This window comes from Zophobas morio, unplaced genomic scaffold (genome assembly GCF_036711695.1).
Source record: "Zophobas morio isolate AGI-343-1 ecotype UQ-CSIRO unplaced genomic scaffold, CSIRO_AGI_Zmor_V1 ptg000030l, whole genome shotgun sequence".
In the NCBI taxonomy this organism is placed as follows: Eukaryota; Metazoa; Arthropoda; class Insecta; order Coleoptera; family Tenebrionidae; genus Zophobas; species Zophobas morio.
The window spans coordinates 769,326-791,817 of NW_026972135.1; the positions used below are offsets into that span (position 1 = coordinate 769,326).

At 35.3% G+C, this 22,492-nt stretch overlaps 2 protein-coding genes across 4 annotated transcripts; one reads left to right on the forward strand and one right to left on the reverse strand.

Annotated features, from left to right (window-relative positions):
* Nucleotides 1-2,827: 2,827 nt before the first annotated feature.
* LOC135137807 (uncharacterized) lies at nt 2,828-20,052 on the forward strand. Of its 2 annotated transcripts, XM_064067554.1 has the most exons (8): nt 2,828-3,064; nt 3,179-3,537; nt 8,988-9,278; nt 17,890-17,961; nt 18,016-18,216; nt 18,375-18,653; nt 18,717-18,779; nt 19,559-20,052. In XM_064067554.1, the coding sequence occupies exons 2-8, from the start codon at nt 3,246-3,248 to the stop codon at nt 19,768-19,770; spliced, it is 1,410 nt and encodes a 469-aa protein (XP_063923624.1). In that variant the 5' UTR covers nt 2,828-3,064; nt 3,179-3,245; the 3' UTR covers nt 19,771-20,052. The 2 variants fall into 2 exon arrangements, with proteins under 2 accessions (XP_063923624.1, XP_063923623.1); XM_064067553.1 differs by having other exon boundaries at nt 17,890-18,216.
* LOC135138285 (uncharacterized) lies at nt 10,427-12,130 on the reverse strand. Of its 2 annotated transcripts, XM_064068224.1 has the most exons (5): nt 11,873-12,130; nt 11,506-11,719; nt 11,232-11,453; nt 10,806-11,181; nt 10,427-10,754 (listed from the first exon to the last, which is right to left on the reverse strand). In XM_064068224.1, the coding sequence occupies exons 2-5, from the start codon at nt 11,509-11,511 to the stop codon at nt 10,447-10,449; spliced, it is 912 nt and encodes a 303-aa protein (XP_063924294.1). In that variant the 5' UTR covers nt 11,512-11,719; nt 11,873-12,130; the 3' UTR covers nt 10,427-10,446. The 2 variants fall into 2 exon arrangements, with proteins under 2 accessions (XP_063924294.1, XP_063924296.1); XM_064068226.1 differs by lacking the exon at nt 11,873-12,130 and having other exon boundaries at nt 11,506-11,860.
* Nucleotides 20,053-22,492: the final 2,440 nt, after the last annotated feature.

Consider the following 22,492-nt stretch of genomic DNA (forward strand, 5'->3'; position numbering starts at 1 on the left):
AAGTGGTAAAACTCAACAATCTATTTCTTAGTAACTCAAATTTACACTACTAATTACACAACGATTAGGTATAAAATATGATTCCGGCGCAACTTGATCGGATTCTCTCGTTGACTCCATGAAATCGTTCTCGAAGGTGGCCTCTATTTAAACCCTTACTTCCCTTCTAGATATTCCGTGATCTACCTCATCGCGACTTTCGTTTCCAGGTTTTTCTTTAGCGAACGCCGTCCAGCTGCCGTCACCCACCATCTCCATTAGGGGTTTATTGCGTAACAATACGTAGCAGAGGTTTGAAGAGATTTTTCTTAAGATACGAGAAGGGAAGACGTGTGAAAAAACCGGTAGGAAAAAACTCTTTCAGTCGCACGCCATCAACTTTGGCAAAATTTTTAAAAACCTCCGTACAACCTTTGCGAAGGTTGAGTCGTGAAAAAAGTATAAATATTTATTCTTTTGCGATAGTCACTTTATTGATGCGTATCTACGCTTGGGACGAATACAGATACACCAAAATCATTTTAATGGAACCAAGGATTTTATTACTGGTTCAGGAGTTCAGACTATCCAAAGAAACTCTGGTAAATTTGCTATATTTAATTATCAATGATGTGACAAATTGATATGTTTAATTTAAATTTTGATTCTTCGATTTCTTATGCGATCTGCAAGAAGACAAGGGAGATAAGGTGTAACGTTGTCCTTAGAAAAGTCCCGTAAAATGTAAATAATTATATATTTTTATGGCAGAATTGATTGGTCTCCCAAATTTTTGTTAGTTTATAACTCTTTTTCACTAATAGCCTAGACACATACAGTTATGAACTTGTTCAGAGGTAGTGACGTTGGTCATTAATCGTTATAAACCACGGTCTACAAAAAAGATTGAGGTTATGTAATGCTTGACAAACGAAAATTATCAAGCACCAAATTTTTGAAATTGCGTTCACAAGGGATGTAAAAATTCTATCTGCAATCAGTGCCTAAATTAAGGAAAATTTCCAACTGCACAACTGCACAATCGCCTTTAATCCCCCTTCTGTCCTCTATAATACTACCCCCCCCCCCCCCCCCACATTAAAGTGCACTATGATTTTGTCGATTTAGTGAGAATACCTGTACCATTAATAATAAATAAATAATAGCAAAACGCAATTCAAAATAAATACATTGTAAAGATATAAACAAAATTCTAAAATAGTCATAAAACAGACACTATTAATACATATGTCACTATTTAAAGGTACATCACAAAAGTTTGTGTGTTGTCTTTCCAAAACAGAGGACTAAAATAATTAAGCCACAATCGAACAAAATGTTTTGAATTTTATTATTATAATTCTTATTTTGTCATTATTAAAAATAATGACTTACGTATTCTCATATTTTTGACAAAATGGGGTGACACGTTCTTAATTTGACCAATAAAAAATTTGTGATGACGCCAATAACGTAACTAATACTTGCCATAGCACAAAAGAAAATTAGTCACAGCGCATTACCAATGCAAGAAAAAACTAAAGTGATAACAGCTGTGAAAGCAGTACGACTCCGCAAGTAGGACTGATAAATTTTTATTGTGCACTTTTTCGAAATCACTGAGACAAGTGTTATTGTTAAGCAGGTACGTGACAGATCGAAAACAGCACATCTGGGGTTTCTTGAAGTTCCAACTTGACAAACAAAATCATAAAAATTCTTCGATTCTTTTCGGTGAAGGGATGAACCGGCGTCAATGGTAGTACTAGTAACTTACGCTCGGGAAGTAAAAATATTAATAATGTGAAAAAGTTACTGCACAAATTGCAATTTCCAGCTGCACAAATGCATTTTTGAACTGCACAAAATGTGTAGAATTGCACATTAATTTAGGCCCTGCCTGCAATAATCGCATTTCGGGAGGGATACATAGTTCACTGTGTACCATACTTCTTAAAAATAATACTTAATATTGAATAGGTATATTGAAAGTATGAAATTACAAATCTGATTAAAAACAAACTGTACAAATGTCGAGAAATACTGACAGCAAACATTAAAGCCTAGTTAGGTGATATTAGTGAAGTTATGTTACCTACTTTTAAAAATTGGTCGAATGTTATTTCGACAGAACTTGCCTCGCCCCTGACGTACAGTATAACGACATTTAGCAATTTAATTTTAAAATTTCAAATCTCTAAACCTTGCAAGCGCTTCACGGTTATAGTAAGTATAGTAAATGTTAACACATAGCATGCTTCTTTACTTTTATTTGAATAGTACACACATATCTTTATTTTATAATTTTTCGAAGAAGCTGAATTTGTTGGATTGTACTTCAAGCGCGAGCGTAGTTCTGTCTAAATAACCTTAGACCAATTTTTGACAAATTGCTTGTCGGTTCCACTCTTCTGGTGAATACTTAATTACGCCTGTGTCACTTTCGTAATTGAAGAACAAGTTCTTAACACATGACAAAAATTTCAGATACTGAATATTTGAAAGTCAAAATGACAGGAAGGAATATTAAATTTCTCTACAGCAATCCTACCAAACTTTTTCCAATTTTAAACAAAAATTTTGTGGGGATATAATAAAAAATAGATAATACTAAAGTTAGTAATGTAATATGTATTAGTAATGTCAACTAAGGGTCAGCTTATACAATATTTTAATTGAGATTAAGTTACTATTTAACAAGGCCTTTAGCAACGTCTGATTGGCGTAGTGTCGGTCATGTGGTACTTTAACACCATATTAAAAATTTAAATGAGTGAAATATGTATTTAATTGAGCTTTAAATGCGTGATTAATTTAATCTCAATCAAAATATTGTATACACTCTATCAGCAAAAAAAAAGAAAGGAAACAGTATTCCATCGCCGAACTTAAGATAAGCGATAGCGCTTTATAATTTAAAGACACGACAGGTCGATAAAATATCATTTTATAAATGATAATACAACAGAGCCGAGTTTTAAAAAAGTGTTAGTTTGGTATAAAGAAAATTGCATTCAGCAAGTACAGTAGGTTGTGCTAGCTTTTTAAGTGCAGTAAACTCAAAGAAACGGATTTTTTTCAACACGTGAGTTACCTCATAGATCTTAAATAAATTGAAAAAAACATTAAAGTATATTTTTCAAAATGTGAGCTATGTATAAGTATTGGACTTAGTATAATTTTTTTTTAATTGTTTTAGGTCTAACACGATTCTCTTTCACCTACAACCGATAGTTCGAGTTTTAAGTAAAACACAATCGTTGATTATGACTATTTTAAAAGGCAGTAAACTTGTGTTAGCCTTAACAATTACTTTACCACTGAGTTCATTCGGTTTTCCCGTACAAGAAGAAAATGGAATTATACGCCTTGTAAATAAAACACGCATTTATTGTGTGGACGAGAAAAATGTTGATTCGGCGATGTTTACGAATCCACCACTAGAAAAGGTTGGACAAGGCAAAAATTTAGTAGAGTCTGAAATCTGGGAAAACGACGACTGGATAATAAAAGATTCAAATCACTTGATATCAAGAATAACCGACAAAAGATGGGAAGGTATGTATTTCTTGTATGTCCATGAAAATATTATAATCTAATTATAATCAGTAATCACAATTCAGGAAATCAGTGATAGATTTTTTTTAGTATAAGTACCTGCTAAGGTAAAAATGTTTGGGTGTGTAAAGGCCGATTGGCTTAAATTTTTTAAGTGGGAAAATTCTAATGATACATGATTGTGCATTACATTTTATTCAACATTCCATTTTTTTTTAAACTGAGTTTTTTTATGGTATTTTTCTATTAGCTATTGGTAGACTGTACGTTTTCTGTGGATTTTTGAAAGAATTTGTAACCAACCAGTAGCAACGTTGTTTTTTCTTGTAACCTGAAAATCTGTAGATCTTTCGTTTCTATCGGTTGTTGATGAGCAAAGTAAAAATATACTCGTATTGAGTTATTTTTCTATGATTTCTAGTTTTAACTTTTGTCCAGCAGGTGTGTGTATGTCTCTGCTGGTCAGCTGGTACTATACTTCTATCCACAGTATGTCGTGTGTTGATTTAAATTTTGAATTTTCAATTAAAAGGGGGGATTTCTGTGCAATGGGTTAAATAGAATAAAAAAGGTTGGTCAAAATTTTCATGTTCACAAATATGTATAGCACGGCCTTCTTGATAGATAGACAGACTTTCAATCTATACGGGTGTGCGAGTAATCAAAATTTCTGTGTATGACACATCACTATATCACTAGTCTTCAGTGGCGTAGCTACCTTCCACTGCGCCCCCCCGCAGTTTATAGTAAGCGCCGTCATACATCAAATTTAAAAAGTAATATAAATATGTACTTACTCGTTTGTACATTTTAAAAAATATATCAGCTCTGCGGGGGTGCTATTTACGCCACTGCTAGTCTTGTTACTATTAGGCAGAAAAAAGTGAGAGCTTGTCGATTAAACTCCACTACATGCACTTTGTCTTCCAAAAGATAGCAACGAGTGGTGGGAGTCAGTTTATCGTTATATCTATATGATATTTAGTGGTAGTAGTGTAGAGCCATCTATTGAGAGAAAAAGAAAATACCAAATGTGTAAGGTTGGTTGCATACTTGAATTACAAACGATTGTAATTTTAATACTTTTTATAGTAGAAATTATTGTTAAAATTTTACGAAGTCCTTCAATACAAATTATGTTACTATTTATAATTATTTTACAAATAATTTTATCTTTTCATATCTTTGCGATGACCCCATATTTAATTGTAATTCACATTTAAACATTTTTTGTAAATACCACAATTTTGAAGAAGCTTATTTTGCCCATTGTAGTAAATTGTAATAAGCACACTTAAAGCATTCAAAAAACTAAAATATTCAAACCAAAAGAGGAAATTGTTGAAATTAAATTAATAACAATAATTGTACTAAATAAAACAATTAATGTTATTTTCTATATTTTAGTGATTATTTTGTTGGTTGTCGAACTTTATTATGTTTAAAGAAGTTGTTTTTTATTAGTAAAATTCCATTTTTTTTTTGTAAATTTATATTATATTTGATAAATTTGATATTAAAAAAACAATCGTGGGGGAATTTGAAATGGGGAATATTGAGAAATAAGGTATATTTTTGGTTGTATAACCTATGTGGATAAAATATATTTATATAAGGACAATAGTGTAAATCTTAAAAAATTGGTCTAAAGAGTTTAGACAGTACTTCCCTCGCTGTCGGAAACTTGACGACTGCATACCTATTGTGTTTTTTTTCTCATTACATTTTTGTAGTGGGAATTTAAAAAAAAATTGCGATGACGTCATCAACATTTTTGCAAGGACACGTATATCAGTTGGGATAGATGTAGTGTAATACTAAGAATAAAATTATTATATTCTCAAATTTTCGGGAAAATGAATTGGGTCGTTTTGAATATTGATTTGTAATAATCAATAAAATAACGAAACAATTTACTCACGTATACATATCAGAGGCAACTGAAAATCGTGTATGTATAAACATTCTTAATTTAAGATGACAGGCGTAACACCATACGTGAGAGTCAAACAGAGAAACTGTAAACAAAACGACCATCGGTTTTATTGCTTCGACTTCCGCTTATTATATAAAACATTGGGTTTTATTTTAATTCTTGACGGTGAAATTCACAATTGGTTGATTATAAACATGTCTATTTCACATTCGCGGAACCAAGTGAGCGCATAAAACAAATGCAAGTCTGTAATGTTAAAGTCGATGTAAATAAGCGTGCTACCCTTATGTTTCAACCGAGTTTTTCCTTTAACAAATTTTGTGTCTACCAAATTGGGTTGGTTGGGGTGTAATACTAATAATAAGTGTTGCCTTTAATTTAATCTATAAAATAAATTGACTTCATTAATTTTTTTGAACCACCTCTTAAGAAAATCTAAAAAATACGAATGGAATGATAAATCACAAGTACAAACTCATCATATTTTTTGCATTTTATATAGGATTTATTCAGCAAAATTTAAGGGTGACGTCATCAATTTTTTTAGGAGGGATGAACAAATACATTTTGAACAAAAGTTTACCATGCTTATAATAACTTTAAAATATTCCCAAGATTTCAAAACATTCGGTTTTCTAATTCCTGATTAAATCGATAAAATAAATTCACGCCTTCATTAATTTTTTTTAGTCACCCTGCATATGCAAATCCAAAAATATGATTGGAATGATAAATCACAAGTACAGACTCATCATATTTTGTACATTTTAGATACGATTTATTCGGCAAACTTTTGAGCTGACGTCATCAGTTTTTTGTAGAAGATAACCAAATATATTTTGACTAAAAATTTATTATGCTCTTTATAACCTTAAAACATCTGCAAGATTTCAAAGCATTCGGTTGTGTAGTTCCTGATTAAATCAATAAAATAAATTTACGCATTCATTAATTTTTTTGAGTCACCCTGTATATGCAAACCGAAAAAATTTGAATGGAATGATAAATCACAAGAAGAGACTCACCATATTTTGTACAATTTAGATAGGATTTTTTCAGCAAAATTTTGTGGTGACATCATAAATTTTTTAGGGGGGACGACCAAATACGTTTTGATCAAAAATTTACCATGCTTATGATAATTTTAAAATATCTTCAAGATTTCGAAGCATTCGGTTTTGTAGTTCCTGAGTAAATCAGTAAAATAAATTTACGCTTTCATTTATTTTCTTGAATCACCCTGTATATGCAAATCCAAAAAATATGAATGGAGTGATAGATCACAAGTACAGACTGATCATATTTTGTACATTTTAGATATGATTTATTCGGCAAATTTTCGAGCTGACGTCATCAAGTTTTTGGAGGGGATAAGCAAATATATTTTGACTAAACATTTATTATGCTCTTTATAACCTTAAAACATCTGCAAGATGTCAGAGCATTCCGTTCTGTAGTTCCTGATTAAATCAATAAAATATATTTACGCATTCATTAATTTTTTTGAGTCACTCTGTATGTGCAAATCCAAAAAATATGAATGGAGTGATAAATGACAAGTACAGGCTCATCATATTTTATACATTTTAGATATGATTTATTCGGCAAACTTTCGAGCTTACGTCATCAAGTTTTTGGAGGGGATAAGCAAATATATTTTGACTAAACATTTATTACGCTCTTGATGACCTTAAAACATCTGCAAGATTTCAAAGCATTCGGTTTTGTAGTTCCTGATTAAATCAATAAAATATATTTACGCATTCATTAATTTTTTTGAGTCACCCTGTATATGCAAATCCAAAAAATATGAATGGAGTGATAGATCACAAGTACAGACTCATCATATTTTGTACATTTTAGATATGATTTATTCCACAAACTTTTGAGCTGACGTCATCAAGTTTTTGGAGGGGATAAGCAAATATTTTTTGACTAAAGATTTATGATGCTCTTTATAGCCTTAAAACATCTGCAACATTTCAAAGCATTCTGGTTAGCAGATTAAAAATTAAATTTCAAAATGTTGTTTTATAATTTTGATTTTTTTTCCAAAAATCTGGACGTTTCGGGTGAAAAGTCGATTCAGAGTTGTAAACTACATGTGTAGGACTATGTTATTTTATACAATCGAAAACCCATTTACTATGTACAATTTTGAAGTGACGTCATCGCATTAGTGGTGGGGATGATTAGACAAATTTTGGTTAGCGTTTTACCATCTACATGATATTCTTAATATAAGTACAAAATTTCACAACAATCGGTCGAGTACTTTCGGAGATTATCTGTCTAATAAAAATCCGGGACAACAGACGGACAGACGGACAGACGGACAGACGGACGGACGGACGGACAGACGGACAGACGGACGGACAGACGGACAGACGGACGGACAGACGGACAGACAGACGGAAATGGGAGACTTATTTCTTCGTCTTCTAGGGGTCATGAAAGATCGAGAAAACGTAAAAGTAGAGAGTCGGCCGACGGACTCGATTACAATACTTCCTTTGCTTACGCTCGGGAAGTAAAAAGTGACCCAAGAAAGAAAATGTTCAAAACTTAAAAATAGCAGACATATTCTATAATAAATTAAACAGATATAATTAATCTATTTGTTTAATTAATAAAAAAATATTATTTTCCGCAGTTGATTAATAAACTATTTAATTTAAACATTTAATTTCAATTAAGTACTAGTGGAAGGTTATTTCGACAATTTCCCTCGTCTCTGTATAATATATTTTTTGATGATTTTCACACAGACAAGACGAAAAATTTACAATGCACAATAATTATTCTTCATTCATTCACGTACAGTTTTAATCACTGAATCTTGGGCAAGGTGGTTAATGAATTATCCTAAATTTTAAAACATCCTTTAGAAACTCCTAACCCATTTTTTTTTTGTTTGTCATTACTGCCTAATTATGTCAATTTATAAAATGACACGTGTCAAAATTCATTTGGCTTTTTTTACAACATATCAGCTGCATTTACATTTAGAATTTTGAAAATCGCAGAAGAAACTTGCCCAAGATTCAGTGATTGCGACTGTATCTGTGTAAAAATAATTTAGCTTTATACTTGAATGTTTAGTTCTGTTTTGCTCAAGTGAAGTGTGATTATTAGGACAATCATATTTTTAACAAAATGTTTGAAATTCATAGATATATTGAAAATATGCTCACACAAAATCATGCCACAGTTTGATATTTTGGAAGAATCGTCTAGACTGACTGGGAGTTTTTTCTTTCCGGGAGATAATGACGACGTTGCATTTAAAAATACAAATTGGCAGCGTGATTATGCTCATACCATTTCTGATTCTACTGCGATATACTACGTAATAACTTATTATAAATCTAGGATAAGTATATCACATAGAGATATCGCAAGTAGATATTATGAAACCTATTGATTTGAGAGCACAATCTGAGACCGTCTGTGCATACATTAACAAAGAAATTTGTGTAGAAGTAAAATTTGATTGGTGTACACTATTTTTCAGATTTTAATTCGACCAAAACAGATTACACAGCCTTTAATGATGTGATGACTTCTGTAGCTTTCTCAGTTTACCAAGCAAAGGAAATAGAATTGTTTGCGCACGATGGAGAAGCAATGGATTATTTCCACAAAGAGCTCAAAAATATCGAAGGATGGACCACGTTTAGTATTTTTTTCAAAAACAACCATATACATTACATCATGGATAATGATTTGATCCGGAGATATTTGATAAAACCTACTTTTGTTGGGGTGAAAACTAAAAACGAAACATATTTTAAAATTCACAGTTGTAAGTATAATAATAATTTTTCGGTGATTTTTATGTTGTATACTTATTTGGTTACGAATGCATTTATTTTATTCAATATTAAATTTATAATGAATGTACAAAATTAACTATGAAAGGTTACCTGAATATTACTAAACATAATTATAAATGTGCATAATTAAAGACGTCACCTATGAGTATAACATTTTTATAATGATTTATGTTGATGTGCTTTTATTTTCTAAACTCGATTAATTGAAATAATTACAGATTTCAATGTCATTCTGAATAAAATTGTATAATAATTTTTAACCATGTTACGGACTAAAATTATAATTAACATTTAAATCAATTTTAAGTTTTTTTTTCTTAAGCAGTTTAGCTGAAACTACTGAATTGAAAATCCTGAATTAGTGTACTTAAAATGTTCTCACTTTCTTGATAATTAATTTTTAGTCAGATAAAATTGTTAAGCAATAGAATAGCTATTTATGGTATAAGTGAATAAAAGTGAATTTTATCCAACGAAAAAACAGTTTAGCACACGAGGCGAAGCTGAGTGTGATAATGTTTTTGAGTGGATAAAATTCGTTTATTCACGTGTATCATACAAGATTTTTTCCAATTTCGCAAAATTTTTCAAAAAATTTATTGATTAGGTAATCCATATACATAATATTAATTGTACTATTACTAATATGATGAACATTTGAAGAAGGTAAATTGCCTAAGCTGCCTGTACTTTCGTCACGGTCAAATTCAAACGATGCTCCTGGACTTTCATTAGGATTGTTTTACAGGAGGTGGATTATCAAGCGTTGCAAATTTTAGTTGAATATCCACACATCCATAGCAACGTAAATTTCAGTGGTAGTGGGAATTTTTATTTTTTTTACTTTATTCGTGTTGTCAATGACAGTGTGAATAAAGTGTTGCTACAAACATTTTATTCATCCTTTCGATTAAACTATTGTTTTAATAGCGAGATTTGACATACAAAATGAGCATTTTATTAGTAGAAATTGGAAAAAAGTTATTTTCAAACACTAACATCTTATACTGTTTCTATGGTTCATAAGAACTCGTATGTTAACTTTGATTTAAAATAACGTTGTTCTCTTAAAGTACGCTGTCAATGGCAACGTATCTTATAGCTTCTTAAAATACGATTTCGCATATTTCAAGTTTTTTATTTCGAATCTTTACAATAATTATCACCAAAGTTAAAAGTACAATTATTAAAATAAACATTTTGAGCGGTGTTCTTGCTAGTACTAGAGCTAGAACTGGAACTGCCACACGCTTCACTGTAACTTAAGTTCGTGGGTTTGTCCACAACGATTTCATTGTCAACTAATTCATTCGGTGCCAGCTTTTCATCTCCAAAAACTTTTTGAGCAATTTTCACTCTTTCTCCAAAAGATTCTTGGATGTAAGATTCTGCCATCTTGGTCGATTCCCACCCGCCATGCCTCTTCAACGAAGTAATGTCTCCGCCTGCATTGAATATAAAGTTACTTTGAAGAATAAAGGTAATCATTACAATACCTGCGTTAACCAGGAGAGTTGCCAAATGACCTGTGTATTTAGCTGGATTTTCCAGATTGAGGAAAGTTGCAATTTTTCTGGGAATTTTTCCAAAGGTGTTAATTCCTACATTTTGGCGAGTACATTTACCTTTATAATAGTGTAAAAAAAACCTCAATGGTGAATTTGTGGGTCGTAAAGCAACATAACGTCGATACAAATCAATGGTATTAACACCAAAGCCTTCATTAACTACACTGAAGCTTCTTTCTTTGTGGGTTTTACTGTCAGGTATAACAATATTCAGAACATTACCACAATCTTGTATATCGCCAAATCTCATAACACACAATTCGGCCTTTCTGCAAGCTCCGGCAATTCCAAAGATTAAAGCAACCTACACGATTTCATATGTATAAAAAATACTTCTTATTAAGTAATTCTTACCTTCTCGATTAAATATTCTCCGTCATCAGCTTCTTGCAAGAAAGTTTTGATTTCTTCTCGTGTCAGAACGTTGGATATTTTGCCACGATAACCAACATTTAATTTTTTTATATACGAAATAACAGCACCAAATTTTTCAATATCTATGTTTTCTTTTGCCTTTAGAGTGGCCTTTAACATTGAATATTCTGGCCATAAAGAACAAGGTGACAACTTTTGCGACTGTAATTGTTAAATAATTTAGTTTTATGAATTTTACTAAATATGTACTCACTCTCATGTCCAAAAAAACCAAGATAACATCTTCGGTTACTTCCTTGATGCGGTTTTAATTTTTCCAGTCTTCGAACGAAACATACACTTTCTCGTATGCATTTTTTGACTTTAAGGGTAACAAAATGCTTCGCAATTCTTTTCCCGGTAATTGTTTAGAAGCAAGGCAAACATGAAATCTTCATAGAAAAATTTAGTTTCTTCACTAATCTTACCTAAAATTGTCTCAAGAACTCAGATCTGACGGCGGCAAAGTCAAAAGTATGCGATTTTTATCAAATTCTTGATTTTTCGTGAAGCGAATCGGAGCGATTAAGAGGTTATAATATTTATTGGACATTATTAAGCATAAGAAACATTTGACTTACGAAACAAGGTCATTTATATCCAAATTGTGCTTTTAATTTTCTTAAGAACCACTAAAATATTAATCCCCATTAAAATATCAGATTAAAAAATATTCAAATAACAATCTTCAAATTTTGACAACGATAAACTATTAACACACTCATTGAAGTGAAGATAGCTCACTGTTCGTCATTTTTGTTTTATATCTTCGACTATGCTATGGAAAGACTGCCACTTTTCTTCACTAATGCCAATCAGATCAGACTAACAATAATTAACTACCGTGCAATAAAGTGATGTCTTTTTATTTTCGAAATATATTAAGGCAGGTTCAAGCAAAAAAAAATAGTCATTTCCAAGTTTGGAGATTGCGACGACTCTCGCGCGCATGCGAGAATCTACTCGACCAGCAGTTATACAAAAATCGCCAATTTACGAAAAACGAGATTTGCACGCAAACTTAACAGTAATATTTAATTATATTAACTATTTAACGTGAAACAATTTGTAATGAACTAACTTTTGAAATGTTCAAGCAAGTTCTGAAATGTGTATTCTGTCTCATATATTGTTACAGAGGTGTTCTGCATTAATTTTTTTTTTTTTTATATATATAATAGGTAATAGTAGATTCCATTTTATACAAATGATACAAAAGTTTAATTGCCGTGTCGGATCGGATCACAATATAAAAATCTTCAAATTTCAAATGCATGCGATTCGACGCTATTCGACCCGATCTGACCTGATTTAATCGACTCGATCCGATCTGCTCCGATATGACCGCGCGGCGCGGATCAGGTCACATCACCTCATAAAATAATGATCTTCGAATACCAGCCGCGAATCTGATCGGGAGATAATGTAACAATCTTCGAAAGCACGCGATCCGAACTAATGTGACTCGATCCGATCCAATTCCACTCGATCCTATCCGATTCCATCCAATCCTAACTGGCCCAACCCGATGGGTTCATAATATACGTAACTATCTTCGAACGCGCCTGATCCGATCCGACTCGGTTCTATCCGATCGAGCTCGGTCTTATCCGATTTCACTCGATCCGTTCCAACTCGATCCAATCCGATCTGATTCGATCTTAACGATCCGCGCGCAACGCGGATTGGGTCAATTCGAGTCATAATGTAACAATTCTTCTATACACGCGATAAACAATCTAACCCGATTCGATCTGACTCCATCCTATCCGATTCGACTAGACCCCCTCCGATGTGATACGTGCAGATCGGGTTACGTCGGCTCATAATATGAAAATGAATGCAAATGATCCGACTCGATCTGACCCACACCATCGGTGCGCGAAGATCAAATCGGATACGGTCGGGTCAGATCTCGTCCGATCGGATCGATTTGAGTCGTATAGCAATCATCACATGCATGAAATCGGATCGGGAAGGGTCAAATAGATTCGAATCAGGTTAGACCAGGTGCAGTCGATGAGTTTAAATGACTCCATCTGACTCCACTTGATCTGATTCGACCCGATCGGGCGCTCGGATCGGATCAGATCGGACAGAATCGGGTCAGATCAGATGCAGGTGATAAGTTAAATGATACCCTATCAGACACTATTCGACCCGATCCGATTCGCCAATCGGATCGGGTCGAATAGCGACTGATTGAATCTAGTTGGATCGGGTCACATCAGGTGCAGCAGAAGAGTTTTATAACCCGATGTGACCCTAATCGACGCGTAGGCTCGGGTCGGGTCGGCTCGGGTCAGATCGCGTCGGGTTGGGTCAGGTCAGGTCGGCGAAGGCTCGGGTCAGGTCCGGTCGGGTCAGTTCGTGTCGGGTCGGCTCGGCTCGGATCGGGCCAGGTCAGGTCAGGTCGGCTTGGCTTGGGTCAGGTCGTGTCGGTTTGGGTCAGGTCAGGTCAAGTCGACTCGGCTCGGGTCGGGTCGGGTCGGGTCAGGTCGGCTCGGCTTGGGTCAGGTCGGCTCGGCTTGGGTCAGGTCGGCTCGGCTTGGGTCAGGTCGCGTCGGGTCGGGTCGGGTCGGCTCGGGTCGGGTCGGGTCGGGTCGGGTCGGCTCTGGTCAGGTCGGGTCTAGTCGGATCGGGTCGGGTCGGGTCGGCTCGGGTCGGAGCGGGTCAGGTCGAGTCGGCACAAGTCGGGTCGGGTCAGGTCGGCTCGGCTTGGGTCAGGTCGGGTCGGGTCGGGTCAGGTCGGCTCGGCTTGGGTCAGGTCGGGTCGGGTCGGCTCGGGTCGGGTCGGCTCGGGTCAGGTCAGGTCGCGTCGTGTCGGGTCGGGTCGGGTCGGGTCGGCTCTGGTCAGGTCGGGTCGGCTCGGGTCGGCTCGGGTCGGGTCGGCGCGGGTCAGGTCGAGTCGGCACAAGTCGGGTCGGGTCAGGTCGGCTCGGCTTGGGTCAGGTCGGGTCAGGTCGCGTCGGGTCGGGTCGGCTCGGGTCAGGTCGGGTCGGGTCGGGTCGGGTCGGGTCGGGTCGCCACAAGTCGGGTCGGGTCAGGTCGGCTCGGCTTGGGTCAGGTCGGGTCGGGTCGGTTCGTGTCGGCTCGGCTCGGCTCGGATCGGGTCAGGTCAGGTCAGGTCGGCTTGGCTTGGGTCAGGTTGTGTCGGTTTGGGTCAGGTCAGGTCAGGTCAAGTCCGCTCGGCTCGGCTCGGGTCGGGTCGGGTGAGGTCGGCTCGGCTTCGGTCAGGTCGGGTCAGGTCGCGTCGGGTCGGGTCGGCTCGGGTCAGGTCGGGTCGGGTCGGGTCGGGTCGGCGCGGGTCAGGTCGAGTCGGCATAAGTCGGGTCGGGTCAGGTCGGCTCGGCTTGGGTCAGGTCGAGTCGGGTCGGTTCGTGTCGGGTCGGCTCGGCTCGGATCGGGTCAGGTCAGCTCAGGTCGGCTTGGCTTGGGTCAGGTCGCGTCGGTTTGGGTCGGGTCAGGTCAAGTCGGCTCGGGTCGGGTCGGTTCGGGTCGGGTCAGGTCGGCTCGGCTTGGCTCAGGTCGGGTCAGGTTGCGTCGGGTCGGCTCGGGTCGGATCGGGTCGGCTCGGGTCAGGTCGGGTCGGGTCGGGTCGGGTCAGGTCGCGTCGGGTCGGATCGGGTCCGGTCGGGTCGGGTCGGGTCAGGTCGGCTCGGCTTGGACAATTGCGGAACCGTCTTAACATGTTGTGCGAGACCAGAAAATCAACAACGCGCCTCCGATCCTCGCAACGCACCGCAAGTTGTCGCAGCGAATTCGTACAACCCTCACACGCCATTATGAACAATTAATACAATTGACATATGTCATTAAAAGCCGCCACTTAACTTCCGCAGGGGCAAATGATGGATTATGTCTTTGATGTAATTTTTATTATTATAAAAAAATTTAAAATTGAAAGCATTCCGAATTATTAGTGAATTATTTAAAAGATTCGCGGTCGTTTCCTTTACATTCGAAATTACAAAATGCACAAGTGTAGAAAATGTGACCGTCTGTCAGTAGCTCCACGTGGTTGAACTACCGCTAACTTCATTCAAAACAAAATCGGAGAAAATGACATTTGTGCATGTTTCTTACAGTTGTGATTATAGGTTATGTTTATAAAAAATACAAACAATATTAGTGGTATTATTCTATTTTAGAATATAATAACCGCTATAACGTGGAAATTTGTGGAAACAAAGTCGAGAATTCGTGGAAACGTTATTCGCAATGGTTCTAAAACGATTAATTCCGTGTCATATTGTGAAATAAATATTTTCGCCAATGATGTTCCGTGGCCCCGAAAACTACCTCCAACTTTTTAATGGTACATTTTTCCACTTCTCCGACACCGGAATTGAAATTATTGAAGGTTTCTGAGTAAGTTTAGTAAAAAATTTTCTTTGTTTCATGTATTTTTAGCGTTTGCCCCGCTTCTAAACTGTTACCCTTTTCCCTTTTCCGGAATTTCTTCCGGAACGTTTTCGCACATTTTGACGATGAAAATTGTTTTTTTCAAAATTTGTTTACTTGTCATAGTTACAATACACAGCAATCTTACTATGATACTATGAAGCTTCACAAATGATTTGTCAAAATTTGTAGTAATGAATTGATCAAAAAGGAGTTGACGAATTACTGTTAGTGTTTGAAAAAATCTTGAAGCCAACACGTGTTTTATAGTTTAAAAATCTCGCTCTATAAAATCCTCGCTCCCTTCGGTCGCTCGGATTTTAACTACGATCTTGATTTTTAAACTGTCTATAAAACACTAGTTGTCTTAATAGCTATTAAAATCGAGAGTACTTAATATGGGAATACTAACGATAATGTCGACAATTACCGTTTAAAAATGTCACAAAGTGCATATGATCCTATTAAAAAAAGTGCGCATTTTCTAATCTCCCATTTTCACTTACATGTTGTTTGCAGTTCCGTTTTTGGATTTGATTACTTTGGGACCAGTTTGTCATGTATATTTTGAACTAAAAAATAAAAAAAATTGGTCTAAAGAGTTTAGACAGTACTTCCCTCGCTGTCGGAAACGTGACGACTGCATGCCTATTATGTTTTTTTTTTCGCAGTGGATTTCAAAGAATTCGGTTTTGTAGTTCCTGATTAAATCAATAAAATATATTTACGCATTCATTAATTTTTTTGAGTCACTCTGTATATGCAAATCCAAAAAATATAAATGGAGTGATAAATGACAAGTACAGACTCATCATATTTTGTACATTTTAGATATGATTTATTCGGCAAACTTTCGAGCTGACGTCATCAAGTTTTTGGAGGGGATAAGCAAATATATTTTGACTAGACATTTATTATGCTCTTTATGACCTTAAAACATCTGCAAGATTTCAGAGCATTCGGTTTTGTAGTTCCTGATTAAATCAATAAAATATATTTACGCATTCATTAATTTTTTTGAGTCACCCTGTATATGCAAATCCAAAAAATATGAATGGAGTGATAAATTACAAGTACAGACTCATCATATTTTTACAGTTTAGATAGGATTTATTCGGCAAACTTTCGAGCTGACGTCATCAATTTTTTGGAGGGGATAAGCAAATATATTTTGACTAAACATTTATTATGCTCTTTAGAACCTTAAAACATCTGCAAGATTTCAAAGCATTCGGTTTTGTAGTTTCTGAGTAAATCAGTAAAATAAATTTACGCATTCATTAATTTTTTTGAGTCACCCTGTATATGCAAATCCAAAAAATATGAATGGAGTGATAGATCACAAGTACAGACTCATCATATTTTGTACATTTTAGATATGATTTATTCCACAAACTTTTGAGCTGACGTCATCAAGTTTTTGGAGGGGATAAGCAAATATTTTTTGACTAAAGATTTATGATGCTCTTTATAGCCTTAAAACATCTGCAACATTTCAAAGCATTCTGGTTAGCAGATTAAAAATTAAATTTCAAAATGTTGTTTTATAATTTTGATTTTTTTTCCAAAAATCTGGACGTTTCGGGTGAAAAGTCGATTCGGAGTTGTAAACTACATGTATAGGACTATGTTATTTTATACAATTGAAAACCCATTTACTATGTACAATTTTGAAGTGACGTCATCGCATTAGTGGTGGGGATGATTAGACAAATTTTGGTTAGCGTTTTACCATCTACATGATATTCTTAATATAAGTACAAAATTTCACAACAATCGCTCGAGTACTTTCGGAGATTATCTGTCTAATAAAAATCCGGGACAACAGACGGACAGACGGACGGACAGACGGACAGACGGACGGACAGACGGACAGACGGACAGACGGACGGACAGACGGACAGACGGACAGACGGACAGACAGACGGAAATGGGAGACCTATTTCTTCGTCTTCTAGGGGTCATGAAAGATCGAGAAAACGTAAAAGTAGAGAGTCGGCCGACGGACTCGATTACAATACTTCCTTTGCTTACGCTCGGGAAGTAATAAATAGAGTACTTACTTCGTAACCATGTCATGTAACACGAAAGTTACAAATAATTTATACATGTAAGATACCTGCAGTTGTTCCCTATTTCAATTTAAGAAACAGTTGCTTTATTTATTATCATCATCACTCTTGATTTTTTTCAGATAAATATAAAGAAGCAACTAATGTTACAAATACAAAAAATGGTCCTACGTCTTTGAAGATTCCTACCATCAGTAACCATTCTCTTCTGGTTCTTTACATTTCTTTATGTAGATCATGTGTACTAGAAGTAGAATATGGTGGTGATCGTACAAATATCACTTCAACCATTAAGGAAACGGATGATTTCGAAAAATGGGAGATATACAAAATCAGTTTAAATTCTTCTATAGCAAATGAAGTCAATTTAATTAGGACAAAGACTAGTCAAACAGAAGACGGATACTGGAGACTGGATGCAAGATTACATGATAATGAATACAATGTTGGTAAGTTGCTGAAAAATATTATTATGTTAGTAAACCTTACACTACTTACTAATTCACTATCAAAAATAATATTTGTTTGTGATTTTTGGATTTATTCATGTATTCGACTAATTTTTAACCTAACTATTAATAAAATAGTGCATTCAATTTATTTTCAGCGGCGTACAACATTAATTCTTCCATCAACCCCGTGGAGATAGAGTGTAAATATTTACAACCATCAGACATTGCGAAAGAAAATAGACCGAAAAGAAATGTGGATTCATCAAAATTTTCTATAGATACTAATTGTCCTTTAGGGATGGTTGGCGCGAATTGTGACATAAGTTGTGCGAAGGTTCTAGGACAGCAATATCCGCACTGTCAGGGGCACCAGATTTGTGATTCAACGAACTGTGGATGTGTAAAGTGTTATACAGGGTATTGGTGTGATGAAAGTATGTATTTTTAAAAATTTCGTCAACTAAATATATTGTCATGAATAATATTTAAAATTACAGAGGTGGATGACGGAAATCAGTGTCCAGAGCACAATAAGGATTACCCGGAAAATACGAAAGAAGGTATATAAAAAATTATTAGCGTTTCGCACATGTGATTAAAAAAGCACAAATGTTTGAACTCGGTATTAATTTTACCTAAATATTTAATAAGAGAATATTAACAACACCAAGAAATAATTAGTTATACAAAATACTACATAGTAAGACTAGACTGCAACAAATTCTCTGATTTAGTAACTGAATACAGCGTTATATGTATAATTCAATAAATTATTTTCCTTTACTCTTCTTCGAGAAATATGTTTAAAATAAAATTTGAATGATGTTATGTCGTTTAGTAAATGTTATCGTAACAAGACTAAAAATCGTACAATATCTCGTGTCAAATGAACCAGTTGCATCACCAAAATTACTAAGCAAAAACAAGAAAGGAGAAAAAGGCGGCTCGAAAAGCGAAAAAAAAGACGAAAAGGAATTAGATGTATTTCTAGCAATCGAAAAAGCTCATCGAGATGAAAGTGAATCTGTTGAGGAACCGCTCAGACACTCGTAATCTCCCAGCAACAGACTGACGTTGATGCAGCGAAAGTTGACAACTTTTTATTTTGAAGGAATCATAACAATAATAATAACTCCAGTCATGTCAATAGTGTTATCACATTTATAAATAAAAGAAACAATTTCGTTAATCGCTAACGGAAAGCGCTTTTGTTTACTACAAGAGTTTAGTAGATCATCCAGGCTAAAATTTTGCATCGCAATTGTAGTGGTTCTTTTACTGAATTGCTGTTTCACAGTATTTACATATCCGTTGTTAATTTTGTTTTTTTTTTTTGCAGGTAGTTCACGCAGCTGGATGTTCTGGCCTAACATATTTTTATGGACAGTAGTATTAAGCGTGATTATAATTGAAGGAGGGAGGCGTACCACAGGTCGGTGTACTAGACCACAGGTTCGGTTGTCTAGAGTATCTGCTGTAACGCAGTGTGGCGAAAGTGAACACAACATTACGTTGTTACGTCGAGAAAGTAACGCGTCTGCTCGAATGTAGATTGTGTAACGCGTAAGTAGAACTAAGGACAGAGATAATTGACCAGTAAAGTAAACGACCCGCGAAATTTGAACTCATTTCATAACACGAGACCCGTATTTCAGTTCCCCGTGTAATCCTTATGGGTGAAATCGAGGCGTCATTTCAACGCTTAAATTCTACCATTAAAGTAATTTTCTTATATATCCCATTACCTGTACCAATAAGACTGATATTTTTACTGTTAATCTTGATACCAAACATGAATCGAACTAGTGGTATTTAATAAATATTTAAATTCAACTTTTATCACTACATTTGCCTCGAACGTATGTCGTACAGTGGTTCATACTACCATTGACTTCCCCCTCCACATAAATCGCTTTGATTTTCAGATGCTACAGATACGGCTGTGAATTTAAAATAATACGTAATGGAGATCTCATATTTACAAATGTTTTCAATCAATTGCCAAATTTTGATTTTAAAATCATCATCAATCCCAAGCTTCCTCAGGATCTGTGGGTTTAGTGAATTACTCAGCTTTGGTTAGATTCACACACTTATTTAATTTGGTTATTTCACCGCGTAGTTCTAAGTTTTCTTTAGATAAATTATTAACTGACGTTTGTAATGCTTCAATTATATTTAATAATGGTTTATAGTTATCGAAAATGAATTATACCAGTGATTAAAAGTGCGCCATGGTGTTGCTAAATGGTTCAATAAAGTCTGGGAGAGCAGAGAGGCAATTTTGAACAACTTTAATAGATGTTCTCTTCTTTTATTCCTTATTTTTTTTATTGAATAAAAAAAAATCATATGTGTAGCAATAAAAAAAAATAAAGCTGACTACTGTCTGACAAAAATTAAAATAAATTAATAAACAAAATTTTGATCAGATTACAATGAAGCATGTATTATCCAGTTTTTCTAAGACAATATTGCAGTGTGTTGCAATTTAGTTAGATATTAGGTTTCGTCTGTGATATTATGTTTATGTATCAATGTAGCATTGCCTATTTTCTATTAAGTTATTGTTATTGATTAACTTAAGAGTTATTGCTTTGGCAGATATTTTGTTATGCAGTGGCGGTTTCTTATGATATTTATTTTGGAAGGAAGTGACACACTTTCGTGCTTATTTAGTTTTTAATAAGCGGGAAAATATATTGTACAATAAAGGACATGAGTTTTTTTTGTCTTAGCCTACTAGATGGCGCTAATGTGCATTTAGTAGGCTAAATATGTAATACATTTTTATTTAAATATTTTGGAAAGGTATTGCGATTGTGATTTATTTTCTTGTAGACTAAATCAATATAAACTTTGTATTAGTGAGCGATTTTCTTAGTTGGAGTGAGTATTACTGTTAGTTAGTTATGATTGTCTGGTAAGAGCGGTTAGGTTATTGAAAGACACATGCATATACATACTCGTATATGTCTTTGGTTATTTATTGCTTCTTAATTTTTGCCGTTTATTGCTTTATTGAATTCTAACTTTATTCTAGTATAATTTGTCATCTGTATTAGAATTAGTATTAGAATGTATATTTATTTATTTATGTATTTTTGTCCTATAATTGGAACTTGTTTCTGTGGGGCAAATAAAGTTATTATTATTATTATTATTAATATTATTATTTAGCGGTCACCAACATCTTAGAGGAGGCAAGGGAGGCACAGCCTCCCCAAAAATTCTATTGTGTTTAATTATTTTAATCTAATATATAAAAATGGATGTTGGTATATATATATATCTGTGATCGATAGACTCCGAAATCGTTTGACCGATCACCATGAAATTTGGCACATGTAAGTGGTTTTTCATGGAGAAGGTTTTTGTGGTATCCGCTTTGCTGTAACTAGCCACTAGATGGCGCTACAGCACATCAACTTCTACACCGTTCAACCGATTCTCATAAAAATTGGTACACGTTGGCATTTGACTATGGAAAATATTTTCGCCCTATCCATTTTGCTGTAACTCGCCACTAGATGGCGCTGCAACACATCAACTTCTGTACCAATCAACCGATCCTCATGAAAATTGATATACGTTAGTATTTGACCATGGAGAATATTTTCGCGCTATCGATTTTGCTGTAACTTGCCACTAGATGGCACTGCAGCACATCAACCTCTCTGTTAAAGTATTATGAACTTAGTCAATCAGCGGCACCCATATATCTAATACTACTATATTGCTATCAGGCCTCAAAAGAGTCCGAAAACACAATGGCAGAGCAATATATCGGACCTCTTTGTCTCTTTATAATACCAAACAGTACTGCTCATAGACTCGTGCTTGCTTGATTTTTAGTCGATTATGTGACTAGATGTGTTTTGACATTTCATACGTTCGCTTCTATTTTGTGTACGTGCGCACATACCCTCGGTACTTTTCTAGACAGAAAACAATATCTTCCGTTTCCCTTTGTCCGTGAACACCGTTTCTATGTTACTTCTGAAGAGTTCGCAAGTATTAGATATATGGCGGCACCAATGACAACATTGTTTTCGTTGGTATTACAACAAAAATCGTATTAACCGCAAAAGAAAATAATTAGTGATGTTCACTGTCTACAATCCTCAGTAATAACAAAGAGTGAATTACTAGAGATTATTAAAAATGCCACCCAAAAAATCAAACTGATTCCGCCATAGAAATATTATATAGAAATAACTTAGAGAGAGACGCGCGTTGTCAACACAGTGGGACAGAGATAGGGCTCTCTGGG

Bases quoted from the DNA above. Each gene is read 5' to 3' on its own strand.
- LOC135137807 (XM_064067553.1), top strand. From the start codon at position 3,246: ATGACTATTTTAAAAGGCAGTAAACTTGTGTTAGCCTTAACAATTACT. The intron at 3,538-8,987 runs GTATGTATTTCT...ACTATTTTTCAG, and splicing joins AACCGACAAAAGATGGGAAG to ATTTTAATTCGACCAAAACA. The intron at 18,654-18,716 runs GTATGTATTTTT...TTAAAATTACAG, and splicing joins AGGGTATTGGTGTGATGAAA to AGGTGGATGACGGAAATCAG.
- LOC135138285 (XM_064068224.1), bottom strand. The intron at 11,182-11,231 runs GTAAGAATTACT...GAAATCGTGTAG, and splicing joins GAGAATATTTAATCGAGAAG to GTTGCTTTAATCTTTGGAAT. The intron at 10,755-10,805 runs GTATTGTAATGA...TATTCAATGCAG, and splicing joins AACTCTCCTGGTTAACGCAG to GCGGAGACATTACTTCGTTG.